Raw genomic sequence first — 16,735 nt, forward strand, 5'->3', positions numbered from 1 at the left:
TCCAATCGCAACCGGCTTGTGGCTGGATGTGCCTGCCTTCATCGTCATGTCGATCTGCCTAACCCGAGCCTCAGTTCAGCTGTCCGCCCGAGTGATAATCTAATGAAAACACTCACAAAGTTTATTATCGAATCGAACAAAACGACGAGGCTGCTCGCGCCGAATCATCGTCTCTCTGGTCTCGAACATTTTTTTACTGCGTTTAGCAGAGCCTCCGAATAGGGAACAACTTTCGATTCACTTTTTATCTTCGGTACTGCCTTGCGTTCGAATAAAGCTTGTTTTTTTTTCTTCTGACGCTCTCCGTAAATAGAAATAGAATTTTCGGATGATCTTTGCACAGCTTTCTTTAGATGGATTATTTTCACCATGTTCATATTCATAGCAATCATAAGGTGTGAACAATCTAAAAAATCTAATACAAAAAAAAATATATTCAACCGATTAAACCAAGTCTGTCTCAATTTCAACTTTTAAGCCTAACGTAAGATGCGCAAATTTCATTTTCCGGGCACAATTCTTTCCCCCTACCAAGTTCGTTGTCTGAATCGGATTTCCACACTGTTAACGGGGTGCGAGATGTGAACTGCTTCTATTGTTTGGCAAGAAAACAACAGAAAAAATCCTGCCGCAGGGATACAGTCCACTCAACCTTCATATGTTCTGCGTATGTGTGTGTGTAGGGATAGCACGACATAAAGATGGTGGTTATAACATTTGTAGCTTCTTTTTATCTGATCGGTTTGCAGGCGCACGGGAAAATAATGCTAGCACGGTTTTGCTGGAGGAAATACAAGTGTGTATATCTCTGACTGTTGAGTGAAAATCGAGGGTAGCTTTCCTTCTTGAACTTGATACCTGTACCTTGATACTTGTTGATGACGCCAGTTATATGATTGCTTTGGCTGGCGTATTTCTCTTACCGGAGGTGTTTTGCTTTTGCTTGCATAAATTGTGTGAAATGGTGGAGCACAATCTACCTGATTTCGTTCTGATTGAATTGAAAATGCTGTTTCCCCCAGCATTGTAACACCCGGTCACAATATAATCGTCACTATCATTATAGGTTCATTATCATCATATGAAAAGTTACCTGTTTAGTTGCGCCCGAGCAATTCGATTTAAAATGTTGGAGCAGCAACAGTTCAACTCTGACATTCAATCTGGGAAACCACTCTGCTGAGCTACTGGCAAAGCCCGAAATCCCAGCGGACTATCGTGTGCAGGTGTCAAAAACTGTTTCCCCAGAGTTCCAAAACTTTGACTTACGTTGCGAGTGGCGAACGCTGCTGCAAAAAGCCCTCGTTGCGTTATGGCAGATCCCGGGATCGATTTAAACCTTCATCTAACCACTAATTATAAAATCTGTGTTGGCTTTGCTACGTAGCTTGAGCCATCGTCGTCGTTGTCCTGTGGATTTCTGGAAGGGTTCCCAATTGGTGACGACAACGACGACACGATGGCAATTGGCAGTTGGCCAGATTGTGACTGAATTTATGGGAGGGTATTGAATTTCGAAAATAGTTGGATGCCACTTAGTAGAAGGGGAAATTGATTTGCAGATTTTACCTGTAATGAGTCAATTTCAATTTTGTATAAAATTTCTAGTAATATTGGTCTATCATATCCTATCAAATATTTAGTCGCATTGCCAAATACATTGTTTGAAATCATAGTGGTTCCGTTAAATATTAAATACAAGTCATCAAGAGGGAACAAAAATTTGCCCTAGAGCTCGAAGTTGAAAAAATATGAAAGGTTGTAGCCTGTTAAGCATTTTTTGAATTTTTCTGACCTTAGCGAGCTTTGAAGTGTGTCGATGTGTGTGATGAAAAAACTTTTTGATCCTCAACTCCTTGTTCGAAATTATTTTGAAATTTTAAATGAACTTTATGAAAACCTAATGAAAAAGGTGTATAATGCCTATAAAAAATTTCAGAATACTCGAAAAACAGCAGGGCATTTCTGAAGTTCGGTGAACCATGGAAAAAATACTGCAATTTATCAATTACACAGTGCAACAATTTTTTTGCCTTGGCTTCTATGCATGATTTTTTGATGAAGTTTGAACTATTTGAGAAACTGGAAATTTTTGATGTTTTTTCGACGCCATATTGTTTAAAGACTAAATATAAAAATTCTGAGAGTTTGTCCACATATTAGCATCTTTTTACCCATCTTTTGAAAAAAAAAAACAGATCTTAAATCGGACAAAAACTGAGCTCAAAACGGCGATTCTACGAAACCGGTTTTGGCATAGTTTTAGTATAGCATAGTTTAGTATATGCTGACATTTTACGTGGATCAGACATCTACCATTCGATTCCTGAGACTTTTTTACTCAAAATAAGATATAATTTGACTACCACTTTAAGATATTAGCGAGTTACCATTAATGCTCAGAAATTATCGATATTATTTTGCTTTGTGAAATATACTCAAACTATTCCAAAACCGGTTTCGTAGAATCACCGTTTTGAGCTCAGTTTTTGTCCGATTTAAGAGCTGTTTTTTTTTCAAAAGATGGGTAAAAAGATGCTAACATGTGGACAAACTCTTAGAATTTTGATATTTGGTCTCAAAACCATTGCGCCATTGTTGCTCCTTAAGTTGAAATGTGTTCAAACTCGTGGAAATTTAGTTATGCATAAAAATACACAAAAAATTTGATATAAATGCCAAGGCAGAAAAAAAGTCAATTTTTGTTGCACTGTGTTATTCATCAATTGCAAAGGATAGAAGAAACAATAAAAACACTCTATGTACAATAATTCAATTCATTTCTCAGAAAGCCTAAAATTTGCCCTAGACTTCTATCCATCATTTCTAACCAATTTCAAAAAATATTAGACATTAATCTGTCCACTTTTATCGAATTTCAGTCGCCTAATTCGTAAAATCTTCTTCGCAATTTAATGCGAAATATTGAAAAATTGACATGATAATTTCTGAAGAAAATTTAAACTGGAGTTATTATGAATTTTTCATGAACTTCATCGTAAATTTCTTAAATAAATGTCTACAAACATCGTTTTTTTCAAATACGTACCGACCAATTTAACAAAAAATTCGAATTTGTAAATTATTCATTGTATGCAATATTTAGTATAAATCACATGAAAATTTTTAGCATTAGCATCATTTCTTCACAAACAAGCTTAAACATTTTAAAATGATGCGTTAATTTGAATGAAATTTTAATTTAGGACTCCTAAAACATACTAATTTCAAGCAGCACTGTTGACAAATATGTTCTTTTTAAATTTGAAAAAAATATATTGCAAAAAATATATTTTTCGAAAATATTAGTATATGTATTTGGATTTCAAAGTTGATCATTTCGTCGTTATTTCGTCCTGGCGAAATTCTACTCAAAAATAAGGTTGAGCTCTTTGGTTTTAAACAACCTTTTTTGCAAGTTCTTAATATCTCCGGATATTTTACATCAGTTCTATAAATTGCATTTTAAATAAAATCAGTCAAAGAATTCAAAAAGTTGCAATAACTCAATGTTTTTTCGTTAAAAAAATATTCACTCAATCTTTCAATCGAACTTTATAGGCTTCGCAGTGCGATGGAACGTCATGATCTGGCATTTCGCAATACTAACCATGAGCTAGTTTCTGCGACACCAATTTCTAAAAATACCCAGTAGTCTCTATAAGTCACGACAATCATCAAAGGACCGGATCACAAAGCCAACTACAATTTCAAATCATCTGCAGACACCAGCTTAAATCCGGCACTCAATAGCAATGTCACGTCGTTAGAATGAAGCAGAAAAATTAGCGGCCTCACATTACTGCCTTGAGGTACTCCAGAGGCTCATTCGTGTTTTTGAGGCTCATCCGTTGATTCAAATTTAAAAAGTTGAAACAAATAACTTGCTCTTTATACAACCACAGTGTAGTTCAGTATATTATTTTGACAAAAATTATCCACCATCACTTGACGAAAACCAGTTTTAATTGTTTGTTAGTGTTTATGTACTGAAATAATTCACGAATCATGGTAAATTGTACACTGTAAACCGTAGTTGTCCTGATGACGAGGAAATATATCTTCGGAACGTTGGCCTAGACAAAAAATAAACGTGCTTGAAAGTAACTGAAGTAACTTGAAAGGTACTCCAGGAATATAAGAAAATCATTGTGTTCAGAATTCATTGTATTTCTGAAAAACATTTCATACAAAAAACTCGAGTTTCAACAGTTTTTAACATAAAGTAAAATTTTCTCTGATTTTCAAAATTTCTGTCCCTTTTTTTGCCTATACCTCTGGAACCTGTTCTAATAGGAACATTCTGGATGATACAATATGAAGGAAATTAGCCAACATCATATATAAATTTTGACCGGAACAGTTGTCAGTTGTTTGGATATCCATAAAAAACGGTTTTTTATATTAATTTAAAATGTAGAAATTCCAACATAAACATCGTAAAGTAAGGGTTTTCTAATTAAGAAATTTTCTCTAGGAACAGAGCTCAATGTTGTTGATTTCTTGATTATGTCTACACCAGAGACAGCATTATCAGCAAACTCATCAAATTTCTCAACTTCGGTAAAATTTCCTAGTTTTCTTCTGTTTATATTTCTAGAAATACTTAAGATTTGAAGGAATTGAAGTAGTTTTCCAAAAAGCATCCTCATTTTTTACAGAGGCACTGTTGTCAATTGTTGCTTACTTAATGAATAATAATGTTTTATTTATTCTCAACATAATATTTTATTGCAGTCTGTAGTAAAGTAGAAGGAAAACATTTATTTCATGGATGAAAATTTCTATCCTAGAGAAAATTCCACCAATAATAATAAGAAGAAAACGTTTGTTTGGGTTAGAACTCATAAATTCCAAATTGACAAAAAAACTGTTTTTTATGGATATCCAAGAAACTTGCAACACATCCGGTCGAAATTCATAGATATACTAATTTCTTGGTTGTTTTCTTTTACATTTTACACTTAACACAATTTTTAGAATTTTCATAATCAAAACAGAGATGTTAGCGAAATAAGAATAGCAATTAGAAACAAAACAGACTTAATTTGAGAATATTTCTTAAGATTACTATATCTCGAGTTTCGAACAGTGGCATTGCCAGAACTTGACTCTTAATGGGGTCTTTAATAACAAATATGAATTTTGAGAATATTGAAGAGAGAGTAAAACCTAAATCAATGACTATCCTTTAAAAAAAATAAAAAAGGGGATTAAAAACAGTGGTTTAGCGCGCTCACTCTTCATGCGAACATGAGCGTATGGGAAAATATTAAATAGAGAGAATAGGAGTGAACGACGTTGAAGATGAAGTGTTTCCTTGCTATTTTTAGCGATACCGCTTACCGTGCAACGCGCGTGCTGTTTAAATAAACAAAGGAAATCAACATTTCGAATTTCGTTTAGCGGTACGTATCAAAAGTTTTTGTCTTCTCGGAAAAAGTCCCCATAAAAATTTCAAATCAATCGGGCAGCAGCCTCCTTCCCAGAACCAGGTGAAGTTACAAAATTTCATTCTCACAGACACACAGACAGACAGATTCGTAGAAACCTTCTGTTGCGTAGTCTGCAAAAGAATATTTTCTCGATACTCCTTTGCCGGAGTAAACTGCTGATAATAGATACCTTGTTTTCCATGGGTAAAACAACGACGCCTGCATGGTAACGAAATAAGTAGGCGAAAAATAGACTAGCGATGAAGTTTCCTTTCTTGGTAACTATAGGTGACTGATACAAAACCAAGAATTAAAATGCTAGGGAATGGCAAAAAAACTCGGAAAAGAGAATTTATTCTTTCCGGGATTTGAGAAAATTAGATTTATGTGTAATTTGTTCAATAAAATCAACCGACTTGACTCCGCGCAGTTGTTATTTTCTCCACACGTACCAGAAGTTATGAACTACAAGTCTCTGGCATGGGTATTAAATAATAACATAGCCTTTGTAATCCGATTCGCTGACGTCGTGCCTCAAAGCTGTCAAAGTTTCACCTTTTCGACCAATGATAAAACAGGTTTGAAATTTCCGATATCGGTTATTTTTATGCCAAATTTTTTTTTTTTTGAAATGCATAAGTCGTCGAGATCTGGTGCTGTCTCTGGAAAATCGTCTCTAAAGTAACGACTTTTTACGAGTCAGAAAGTTTTCGACCTGGGAAACATTTTCAGAAAGTTGTATTTTTTAGCAGAATTTTTTTCGGACAACACCAGATCTCGATGTTTTATGTATTTCGAAAACACTCGGTTTAAAGAAATTCATTTTGAGATCTTCTTAACAAAAACTACTCTGGTTTTTTTCAATGGACAAAAAAAAATTTACTGTTTCGAGCCTCCACAGCCCGAAGTCCGACTGACTTGAAATTTTGCATGAGGACTTTTTTTCGAGAAAACCAAGTTTTTGAACCCTACTGCTAACCGAAATTTGAAGTTTGCTTTTTTCCGATAGATTTCTTTGGCACCCTATAAAACAATAATGTGGAGCCCTAATATAAAAAAAAATTGATTATCGAAGGCTCCTTCCACTTGGTTATGTCACTGCTTCTGAGTGTTAAGTGTTTTCAATGAAAGATTTCCTCAGAATCACGATGGTATGGTCATATTTGAATTCAGAATAAACCCCTTTGCCGAGAAATGCAATCTAATTTTTCAAAAGCAAAAAAAAACATCTGGCAACACTACCGCTTCAAATTATATTTTATTTTGATTTCTTGATTAATTACTTCAAAATAATGTATCAGTCTATTTCTCGACACTATGTATTTATAGCCATACTGCCGGTAACCACAAGTCAGTCCCATCTGAAAAAATGTTAAATCGAGAAAACAGCTTCGAAAGATATTTTATTCACGCTCAGTTATCACTTATTTCAGATAAAATTCATGCTCAAATACAGTTTGCATACTAGCCTGCACTAAATAAGTTGTAAAAACCACTGAAATCATTGATTTTATGATAAAAACCTTGAGTGTGACTGACTTGCCGTTACATTCTACACCGAAGAGAAAAGTAACCGCAAGCCAGTCACATTGCCATGTTGAAAATATAGCGCGTGTTGACGTGTTGTTATTTGTTGCCATGGAAAACTGTCAATCCTTCGCTGTTGGGAAATGTATGTCCATGAGAACCGTTTGAAAAATGTCGACGTTGGAAGATCTCATGATGTACGGAACCGATCAAAGCTTATCCGGAAACTGAAGCCGGGGCTGCAGTTGGTTCATCCGACAACAAATGTTAAGATGATCCAAAACCATTTGAAGTTCGAGCATCACCTTTGGAGATTTCTTGGAACGATTCCCTGGATTCTGATGGAAGTTTTTTCGACACTCAAGATTTTCCGGATAAATCCACGACGAAGCGAACCAAGAAAAAAAATTGACTTGAAATCGTATTAGCAGAAAATTGCTCCACATAAATTCATCACCAATTCAAACTAAAAAATAATCCCAATAATTGATAATTGTTACTAGTTAACTTATTTTCATCTAAACGGTCATATCGAACTTCTCTTCTTAACTCCCCATCCATTTTACTGTTGTATTTTGCATGTTTTCTTGTTAATCGGGACTGACTTTCGGTTATTTTTCTTCTGGGACTGACTTGCTGTTATTTTGCATAATGGGACAATTCGACTTGATATTGATTTCCACTTTTGTTGAACAAACTACTATTTTTTATCGGTACATCTGAAAATATACTCAAAGCCAGGCCAAAATCCGATGCTAACTTAAAATTGACAAAATTACAGATGGGACTGACTTGCTGTTACCGGCAGCATAAATAGATGAAAATAAAAAAAATTGACGAAAAATGGCACTTTTGGTACTTCTAACAAAAGAGGCTAGGGCCCCGCGGAGCAACGGATGGCCTAATCGGCAAACTGGGATTCTTGCACAGTGAACTTGCTCTAACAATTTCCTAAAGTTTCAGCCAAATGTAAGAAGGGATGACATAGAGACGAAAGGATTTTAAACGCAAATGTTTCGATCGAAAGGTGAAAAAAAACCTGTTAGTCTGTTTGATTCTTACATACGTGAAAACTATTGTACAGATCTGCGTGAAAATTTCTGTGTAGGGGTTTTTGATACAGGAAATATAATTAGGGTTAGAGACGCTTCCTTCCATTCCCTCTAAATATTAAACAAACTTTTGCTTAACTTTTCAAGTAAATGGAATCAAAGGTGACATGTCGAGGTTATTTTGAGCAAAAAATATGTTTATCGTGGTTCTCATTTGGAAGTGATTTAGCAGGGTTCTAATACAAATGAAACACAAATACTAGTGTTTGCATGTAGCTATGATTTTGTTCTGTCATACATTTTACAAGAAACTGAAAAACCATTTTTCATGATTTTAAATTATTTTCTAGTGTACTAAGACAATCACAAATTATATAACTGACCCAAAAAACATTTTTTCAATATATATTATATATATAAATTAAGTAGTACTCAAAGGGGGAGGGGGTATCCTAGAGCGTTACAAATTGTTGCGATGGGGAAGTAAGAATAGCGTTACGTAAAGAAAAATCTCCGGGAAGGTTGTAATTTTACTCCACAAACGAGCATTTTTACTAAGCATATTCTTTTACTGCAACTTTAGTCCTCAACTGGAATTGATATATTTAAACAAGGGATCGATATTTCGGCATGCAGTCTAATGAAGTGCGTTGATTTCTATTCGCTCATCACCGACGTTTCGGCCCTATCATGAGACCATCATTAGGGCTCGAAATATTTTTGCAAACGTGTTTTCTTTATTTGTTTACAAAATTTGCTTACAAAATTCATCTGGCTGATAGTCCTTATGAACTAATATATAATAATAAAAAGTTCTAGTTAGCTTCTTCTTTAATTTATGGAAGATTCACTGAACTTAAACTATTCTTCAACACGGCTAAAAATATTAATGCCCGAAGCAACGGGTTTATCGCTACCAAAGCTCGCACGATGTGAACTAACAATACCTTTTATATTCTGCGGCGGCGTTATTGGTTATCTAAATTGAGGAAATGGCAACGGTCTGAATACGGGGAGGACTATCAGGTCTCGAAGAGCCATACGAATGAATCTTCGCTACACACGTTCTAATCGTAGATTCCAGCAATACTGGTGTGGCTTCTAAACAAGTTTTGTGTTTTAGAGGATAGGACGGACGAGAGCGCAATACAATAATGATTTGAGGCAGAACGGGTCTTTGAAATCACGTCTGATTTTCGAAATAAATCAAGCTGCCTATAGCCAACTACAAGTGCAGCAGCAGAGTCATTAAAAAATAAAATAAACAGCAATGGTCCCAGATTGCTGCCTTGTGGTACACCACATTTATTAGCGATTGTAGGCGATAAATGTGATCCCAATTTTACTTGCAATACTCTATCGCATAAATATGAGCACAGCCACAGTCGGGTCGTAAAGGTGTTTAATGTTTTACATTCAGAACTACGATACAAATTATCTCGTTCTTCGTTTTGACAGTTTTCAATAGTACAATAGATCGCTCTATCAAATTAGAACTTGCTGCATTTGGACGGGTGTGTAGCTAATTTTCCAATTGATTGCTGCATGAGCGAATGAAATCCGTTTAAAACTAACTGGAATTTTTCCTAAAATTTTTGAGATATACTAAAAAAAATTCCAAGGTAACAAATTTTAGAGAAAAATCACGACCAGGTTAAGTTCTGAACAGTGGTCAGCATATGGAAAGTTTAATTAAAATTGAAATTAGATAGAGCTGGAACAAAAGACAGAAAGTTAATTAATCGAAGAGCTGTTCAATATGTAAGATGCTAGTCGCAACAGCACCTACGAACGGACGCTAACTCAGTTTACGAAGCTAATCTGCTTTCCAGAAAAAAAAAACTAAAATCCTAATTATCCTGATTGTTTTTGTTCTAACAAAAAAAAAGTTTTTGTTCGCCAGAAAGTGGAAAAAAATCATTTCAAACAATAACGTAGAGAATCAAAGCAAAAAAAAACTTTCCGTCGGACTTTGCCATGTTTGCTCAACTCTTTTCTAATATCATAATCGAGTTCAGTACGGTCCGCAATCGACTAATCCAATTTACCCCGGTTAGGATTGGATTGCTTTCGACAAGTCGAACAACATAATTACATCGTCATCGGTTCTTAGCCTTTTTATCCCACCGGACCGGATCTAACACGCGTGCCACAGCACCGAACAGAGCGCGCAATTCGAGCTTCGTCATTGTTCCGACCGTGGTGAAGGAGAGGAGAGGGTCTGGTCGTTTCGCGGCTAGAAGAACACGCGACCACGGCCGGAGTTACATCATTCTTTCGTCGCGACGCGTCCGAGTTCTGAAATAATTACCCTGCCGTCATACTTTTCCATTAGTCATCGTGTCATCGTGCCCAAGGGGGCAGCCCGTAGAAGTGTTGTTCACCCACGGTTGCCTCCCGATGGTTTTTATCCTCCTCCTACGGCGGTTGATTGCAGTGTCATCGCTCGAATCGAATGTACGGTTATACTTCAACCCTGGCGCTGCTCGTTCCTTGAGAAGGCGACACCGATGGCCCTAGCAAAGTGTTTTGGTGCAATCTGTCCACCAACACAATATTGTCTAAATTAATTTAGTTCAGTGACAACCTCTGGAAATTGATATCGTGTGCCGCCGCCGCCACACGAGCGAGATATGCGAATATCTGTGTATACTCACTGAACTGGTTTTGGCTATTTGTAAACTGGTACGAATAAAGTGACTTACGAAGTACGTACGTGATACGCGTGGATGAGCAAATGTTGACGGCAACCGTTCGCGGTTCAGTCCCATCAGAATGGGTGAGTAATTTCCGAGACATATGTGGGCTAAGTGGATTTGCTCTAGAATACGTTTAGGGGGTTCCTGCTGTCGTTCCTGCTTTTTCCTGGTTTAATAATTTCGCACGAACCCAGTGAGCACCCCGTCTTGCTAAATCGGATCGAATTTAAAATAAAATTAGAATGCTACGAACGCAATAAAACATATTGCTTTTCCAAATTCCGCCGCTCTCCGTAAGTCGCTATAATGGTATAAATCCGCATATAGCGCACCCCCATTGGGTGCTGGCATTAGAACGAATCTATACGGGACAGAATCTGAAGCAAACGGTGCCCATATAAGGAACAAGTCCGGCTGCCGCAAAATTGAGAGAAACCGGAATATCTTGGAGCAATTCTGCTTCCCCCGCCCCCTCTCTATCGCTGTTCGGTGCTTTTGTGGCGTGGGAGTCCGCCACAGGTTCGACAACGCCTGTTCGGAACGAGTTGTGACCCTAAATTGTTTCGTGCCTTCGGCCAAACAATCAAGGCTTCGTGACGGGGTGTGTGTGTGTGTGTGTGTGTGTGAGAGAGAGCGTGTATAGATATAGAAGGTGCAAAAAAGTAAGAACCAGCTCATTAATCATACCGACCGATGATGATAGAGATCAGCTGTCGGAGTTTGGGGTGCAACAATTGGTTGCCTCTTGACTGGGTAATGTCCGCCTTGGACAAGCTGTGGCCTACTAATTGTCGGCTTCAAATATGTCGTGGGTGGGTCGAAACCTATCACAGCCGCTTGATTGATGTGTGTGTAGATAATTGGTTAGATTATCACGGTTAATAGGTATGACAGAGGATCACGTATATAATGGATACCTTTTTAAGGCACTCATTAAGCAAAAGATCAATGCCTTCAAAGCCTCACTATTATTTATGAGTTAGGACATAAGTTTAAAATTGTGTGTTACTGCTCATAGCCCCTGTGTTGGATTTACAAACCCACATCCTATTAAAGTGATTGAGCAGCTTAAAAGCTTATTAAAAGGCTTTTCCATCGGCTTTCGCATATATTAGATTTTTTCCATGAACTGCAACATTCTAGTTTGCTAGGAAGAGTATAGAAATGCATGCTTATAAGGTTGACGTGATTCAAAGAACGAACTTTATAAATTGCAGGCGCCAATTTGCACGTTCATATAAAAATTTCCATCAAACTTCAAAACCTTTGGAGGATTTAACGCAATTTTCCCAATTTTTCTGGTTACCTCACTATCACACAAACACACAACCAACAGCCTGATATGTGACATTACTCACCTAATGTGAATCCAGTGCTTCCGTCAAACATCGCTGCAAGCTATAAATAGATGTGCACCTACTGACAGTAGCACTACATACGTACATTCACACATACACACACCCTGATATGAGTGTGGAGTTTATGCTTAGTGACCAAATTTCAAAGCCACCAGAGTCGGGGCCATTCTTCTGTGGTGTACGGTGTGGGCGGATATGGCTTTGATCCCGGGACTGACCGGACGACGTTTCGTCTCCCTGGCGTGGTTTTATATTTTGCGCTAGATTATATTTTCTTCTGGCAGTTTTTTCTGCCCCTCTCTACCCCGATACTTAAAAGCTGTACACATGAGGATATCCGCTTTGTACAATGCAGTCCGTGCCGAGGCCGGCTCTTTGGCAAAATGAAATTCCAGCAGCTATTATGCCTGGCACCGATAGGGTAGAGTGGTTTTTATGGTACACTTTCAATGAAATGTCCAGTCTAGTTTGGGCGAAAAATTCAAGGTCTCCACGTTTAGAGCGGGCAGCGAAAACCGCAATGTTTGCCAAAACTTTCACGATCAATTAACCGGACCGTTGGATACCGAACCGATGCGCCACCACCCTAAGCTGCCAGTGCGTTCAGCTTCGAAGAGCTTTTCCTGCTAGAGCTGGATGTGACGGAAGTGGAACAGATTGAAAAAGCTGCCTCCCATCGTCGTTGAATGGAGTTTATTTTTTTCATATTCATCCTCGAACAGCTGAGCCAAGGAGTTTACTCTGTTCTGGATGAATAGAAGCATTATGTAAATACGTTTCTAACAAAATGGTACAATCTGTTTTTCCATCGTATCAAAAAGGGATTATCTCCTCAATTTTGTGTATGTTACTTGAGCTGAGTAATTTGGTTGCGCTTCGGACAGTGAATCAGAATGTTGGGTAGCCAGTTGCCAATCCAGTCTGAGGAGTCGTGTTGTAATCATTAGGTCTAATTGCTATTTTTAAGAATCCAGCAAACGGAAACAGCCGGTGTTAGTTTGATAATCACTCGGGCATAATCGTAAAATTAAAACTGATTACTCACCAGAATGGTGAGGCATAAAAATTCTACATGCTCCAGGTCAGTCGGCAGCAAGACGATGCCGAGCCTTCGAAAGTAGTGCTAGGATAGACTACCGAAGCCGATTTCTTCGTACTATCTTGGCCAATAAAATTGTTGAGCGCATTTAGAATTGACGTACTTTAGAAGACTGCTTGTCCGGTTTAATGTCTTGCAATATAAATTTTTACCGCAGCGAAAGAGCTAATTTCCATAAGCAAATGGTATCTTAAACTTACGCAATGTGTGTTGTTTTTTAACAAATAAAACAGGTACATGTATTACGCGACAAATTATAATGAAAACTCATCCATCTACGAACTGAATTTCTAGCCCATGGTAAAAAAATGGAATAAAGAAGGAAAATTCATCGAAGCTATCGTTGTGGAATTTATTGCGAAGTACAAACCAAAATCCACACATGAATTACTAGCAACATTTCCCATGTGAAAATTCCAAGATAAAGTGGAGTGTAAGTAGATTCTCAAATTTTTAAAGAACCTAACTCTTTCAGTGATGTTAGCATTGACAGGTAATATCAGTACTACAGCAAGTGCTATTATACTATTAAAAAATGTAGACCCTTGTTTCGACCAATCAGAGCTGAAACGAGGCCTTCTTACCCAGCATAGCAGATGCTAAGGTCTGTCGTTATTGTTGTTTTACTCGCTCTAGACTATCAAGAAACGAAAGTTTAACTCTCAGTAGTCACGTATACAAAATAGCATGCAGAAATTCAGTAAAACCGACTACTGCAGCAAGAAAGCGGTTGATTCTTACTGGAAACTGGCTCGACTCGCAGCCGGCAGAACAGCATCTGTTTTAGCGCAGCAAGACTAAGCAGGGGACTCATTCGAACACAACGTTCGTAGTACTGCATAGCATTGCTGAACATGTCCGAATATATTAGTAATTGTGTCCAGAGTAGGCAGTGTGACTTTGCACTCGTATCCAAGTGAGTTTTAAAACTTGCTTGCACATTTATTTTCGGTATGCACGTAAACCCTACTAATAGTGCGTTACACTTGAGTTGGATGAATTGTTTGAGGTTTTAGTCACCGTATAATTTTATTCCCTTTGGATGGTTGATCTTTCTCGGTGAAATATACACACTATGTTTGCTTTAACATGACGTTTCGGCGTACTGTTATTCAGCCATCGTCAGATCTAAAATTTTATTTCTCCATTAGTTACACAACACGTACTACACAAATTTTTATTTTCAACTTACATGACAAAACAACATTCTTCTCCCACCAGTTTTTGTCATGTAAGTTGAAAATAAAAATTTGTGTAGTACGTGTTGTGTAACTAATGGAGAAATAAAATTTTAGATCTGACGATGGCTGAATAACAGTACGCCGAAACGTCATGTTAAAGCAAACATAGTGTGTATTTCACCGAGAAAGATCAACCATCCAAAGGGAATAAAATTATACGGTGACTAAAACCTCAAACAATAGAATCGTTTGATCAAGGAATGGAACGGGATGCATCTAGAAAAAGAAATTTCGAACAAATATGGCTGCTACGGTAGAGAAATGCTTCGGAGATACCAAAAAACATCCATCAAACTAGCGAAAGCTAGTAACCGTCTAAAATTTTTACTGAACTGTAGAAAATGCAGAATAATACCGGCTTGCCTTAACTACCGGATACATGTAAATTTAGAAAACGAGGAGTCCCACCGTGAAATGCAAAAAGTTCTGCTAAAACAAAAAATCAGAATTATCAGCATACTAATAGCAGACACCAAAAGGACAGCAGCGAGAACAAAAAAGGAGAAGATCGAATGGAGAAACAAGCTGAGCTGGGTGCTAGAACGAGAAGATTTTAACCGAATATTAATATTAGTGAAAAACAAAACTACAAATGTGTTCGTCACCACAAAAGAGAAGGAAATACGGAAAAGTGAAAAGCTAAAGCGGGAGAGAATAAAAGAGATGAGTTTTGAACCGAGTTGGGTGGAGAATACAACCAACACACCGATACCGGAGTTCCTGGAACGTACACTGATGCTAGGACCTAACTACAACGTACCGAATCGTGGAAAATTTCCATACATTGAAACGTTGTCAGAAATCGAAAAAGTGATAAAACATCAAAAAATGTGGAAGAAATCCGAGCAGATGTAACCAATGCGATGTCCAACTTTCTAAATTTCAATAATCAACCACGCCATCATCAACAAGACTGGATTGCCAAGGACGTCGGGAGAAGCAGGAAGTTCTTGAAGGAAAACCCAGATTTATTGATCATCAAAGCCGACAAGGGAAACAAAACGGTAGTGTTGTCATCGAAGGAATATGAGGAAAAAATGGAGGAAATGTTGAGGGACGACAATACCTACGAGAAGATTCGCTACGATCCGACGGCAAGGGTGTCGCGAAAAATCAAAACAATTTTGGACAACTGGAGGGAAAAAAAATACATCGACGCTGGCACTCATCGAAGGCTAAACGTGTCAAACTGTAACCCACCGCGCATATATGGGCTGCCAAAAATCCACAAACCAGGTAGGCCCTTGAGACCGGTGGTTTCGACCATTGGGTCCACCACATACAAATTGGCGCAATATTTATCAAACATCCTAGGGAAAATCGTGGGGAAAACAGAAGCAGACATAATTAACAGCTTCACATTCGCCAATGAAATATCAGGAGTGCAGACGGACGAGGATGAGGTTTTGTTCTCGTTGGACGTGACATCACTATACACAAATGTACCGGTGGACTACGCAATAGAATGTGTTGAATAGCGATGGAACGAGATAGAGGACCACACACCAATAGACAAAGGCAGCTTCATAGCGGCGATCAAATTGGTATTGGGATCTACGTTCTTCGTGTACAGAAGTGTCTTCTATAGGCAGAATTTCGGCGTTCCGATTGGCTCGCCGTTATCTCCAGTAGTTGCAGATCTAGTAATGGAAAGATTAGAGCAGGATAGCATAAATAAACTAGAAGAGAAGGGAATATATATGAAAATATATCGTAGATATGTGGATGATTGCTTCTGTATAGCCAATAAGCAACACATTGACGTCATCTTGTCCACTTTTAATGCTTATCATGAAAAATTAATGTTCACGATTGAGAGGGAGGAGAATCAAAAGCTTAGATTTCTAGACATGATGGTTTACAGAAGAGAGGGAAAAGTAACAAAGATTTGGGCACCGAAACAGGAAAATGGACGGTACTTAGATTTTTATTCAGAAAGTCCGTTTGCACACAAGTGCAACACAGCGATCGCGTTAGTTGATCGAGCAATAAAGCTCACAGATGCAAATCAAAGACCGTGCACAAAAACAGCAGTGAGGGAAATTCTTCTGTGCAATCGGTACCCGGAATGGTTTATACGAAAAATAATTAAAAAAAGAACACATAAGCACTACAACTCCCTTCAGGCAGACAAAAACAGCAATCAAGAAAAAAGATTTATCTCCGCTCCTTACATTCCAGGGCAAAGCGAAAAATTGTCAAAAATTTTAAATAAGCAGGGAATAACATTAGCGCATAAACCGGGTGGCAAGATAAAAGACACGGTATTTAGCCGCCTTAAGGGCCCGATTCCAAAAATGAAAACAAAAAATGTCGTATATGAG

General features: G+C 37.7%; 1 protein-coding gene across 33 annotated transcripts in view; it reads left to right on the plus strand.

Annotated features, from left to right (window-relative positions):
- Positions 1-16,735, plus strand: part of LOC129722556 (protein muscleblind) — a 745,426-nt gene that overhangs the window by 252,951 nt on the left and 475,740 nt on the right. Inside the window, exon 1 of one of the 33 annotated variants that reach the window (XM_055676099.1) lies at positions 10,617-10,793. The exons of the other annotated variants lie outside the window; for them this stretch is intronic. Within the exon in view, the coding sequence (XP_055532074.1) occupies positions 10,790-10,793 (4 nt within the window). The 5' untranslated portion in view covers positions 10,617-10,789. Of the gene's footprint in view, positions 1-10,616; positions 10,794-16,735 lie in introns of those variants that run through there. 33 annotated transcript variants of the gene reach the window in all.

This window comes from Wyeomyia smithii, chromosome 2 (assembly GCF_029784165.1).
Source record: "Wyeomyia smithii strain HCP4-BCI-WySm-NY-G18 chromosome 2, ASM2978416v1, whole genome shotgun sequence".
In the NCBI taxonomy this organism is placed as follows: Eukaryota; Metazoa; Arthropoda; class Insecta; order Diptera; family Culicidae; genus Wyeomyia; species Wyeomyia smithii.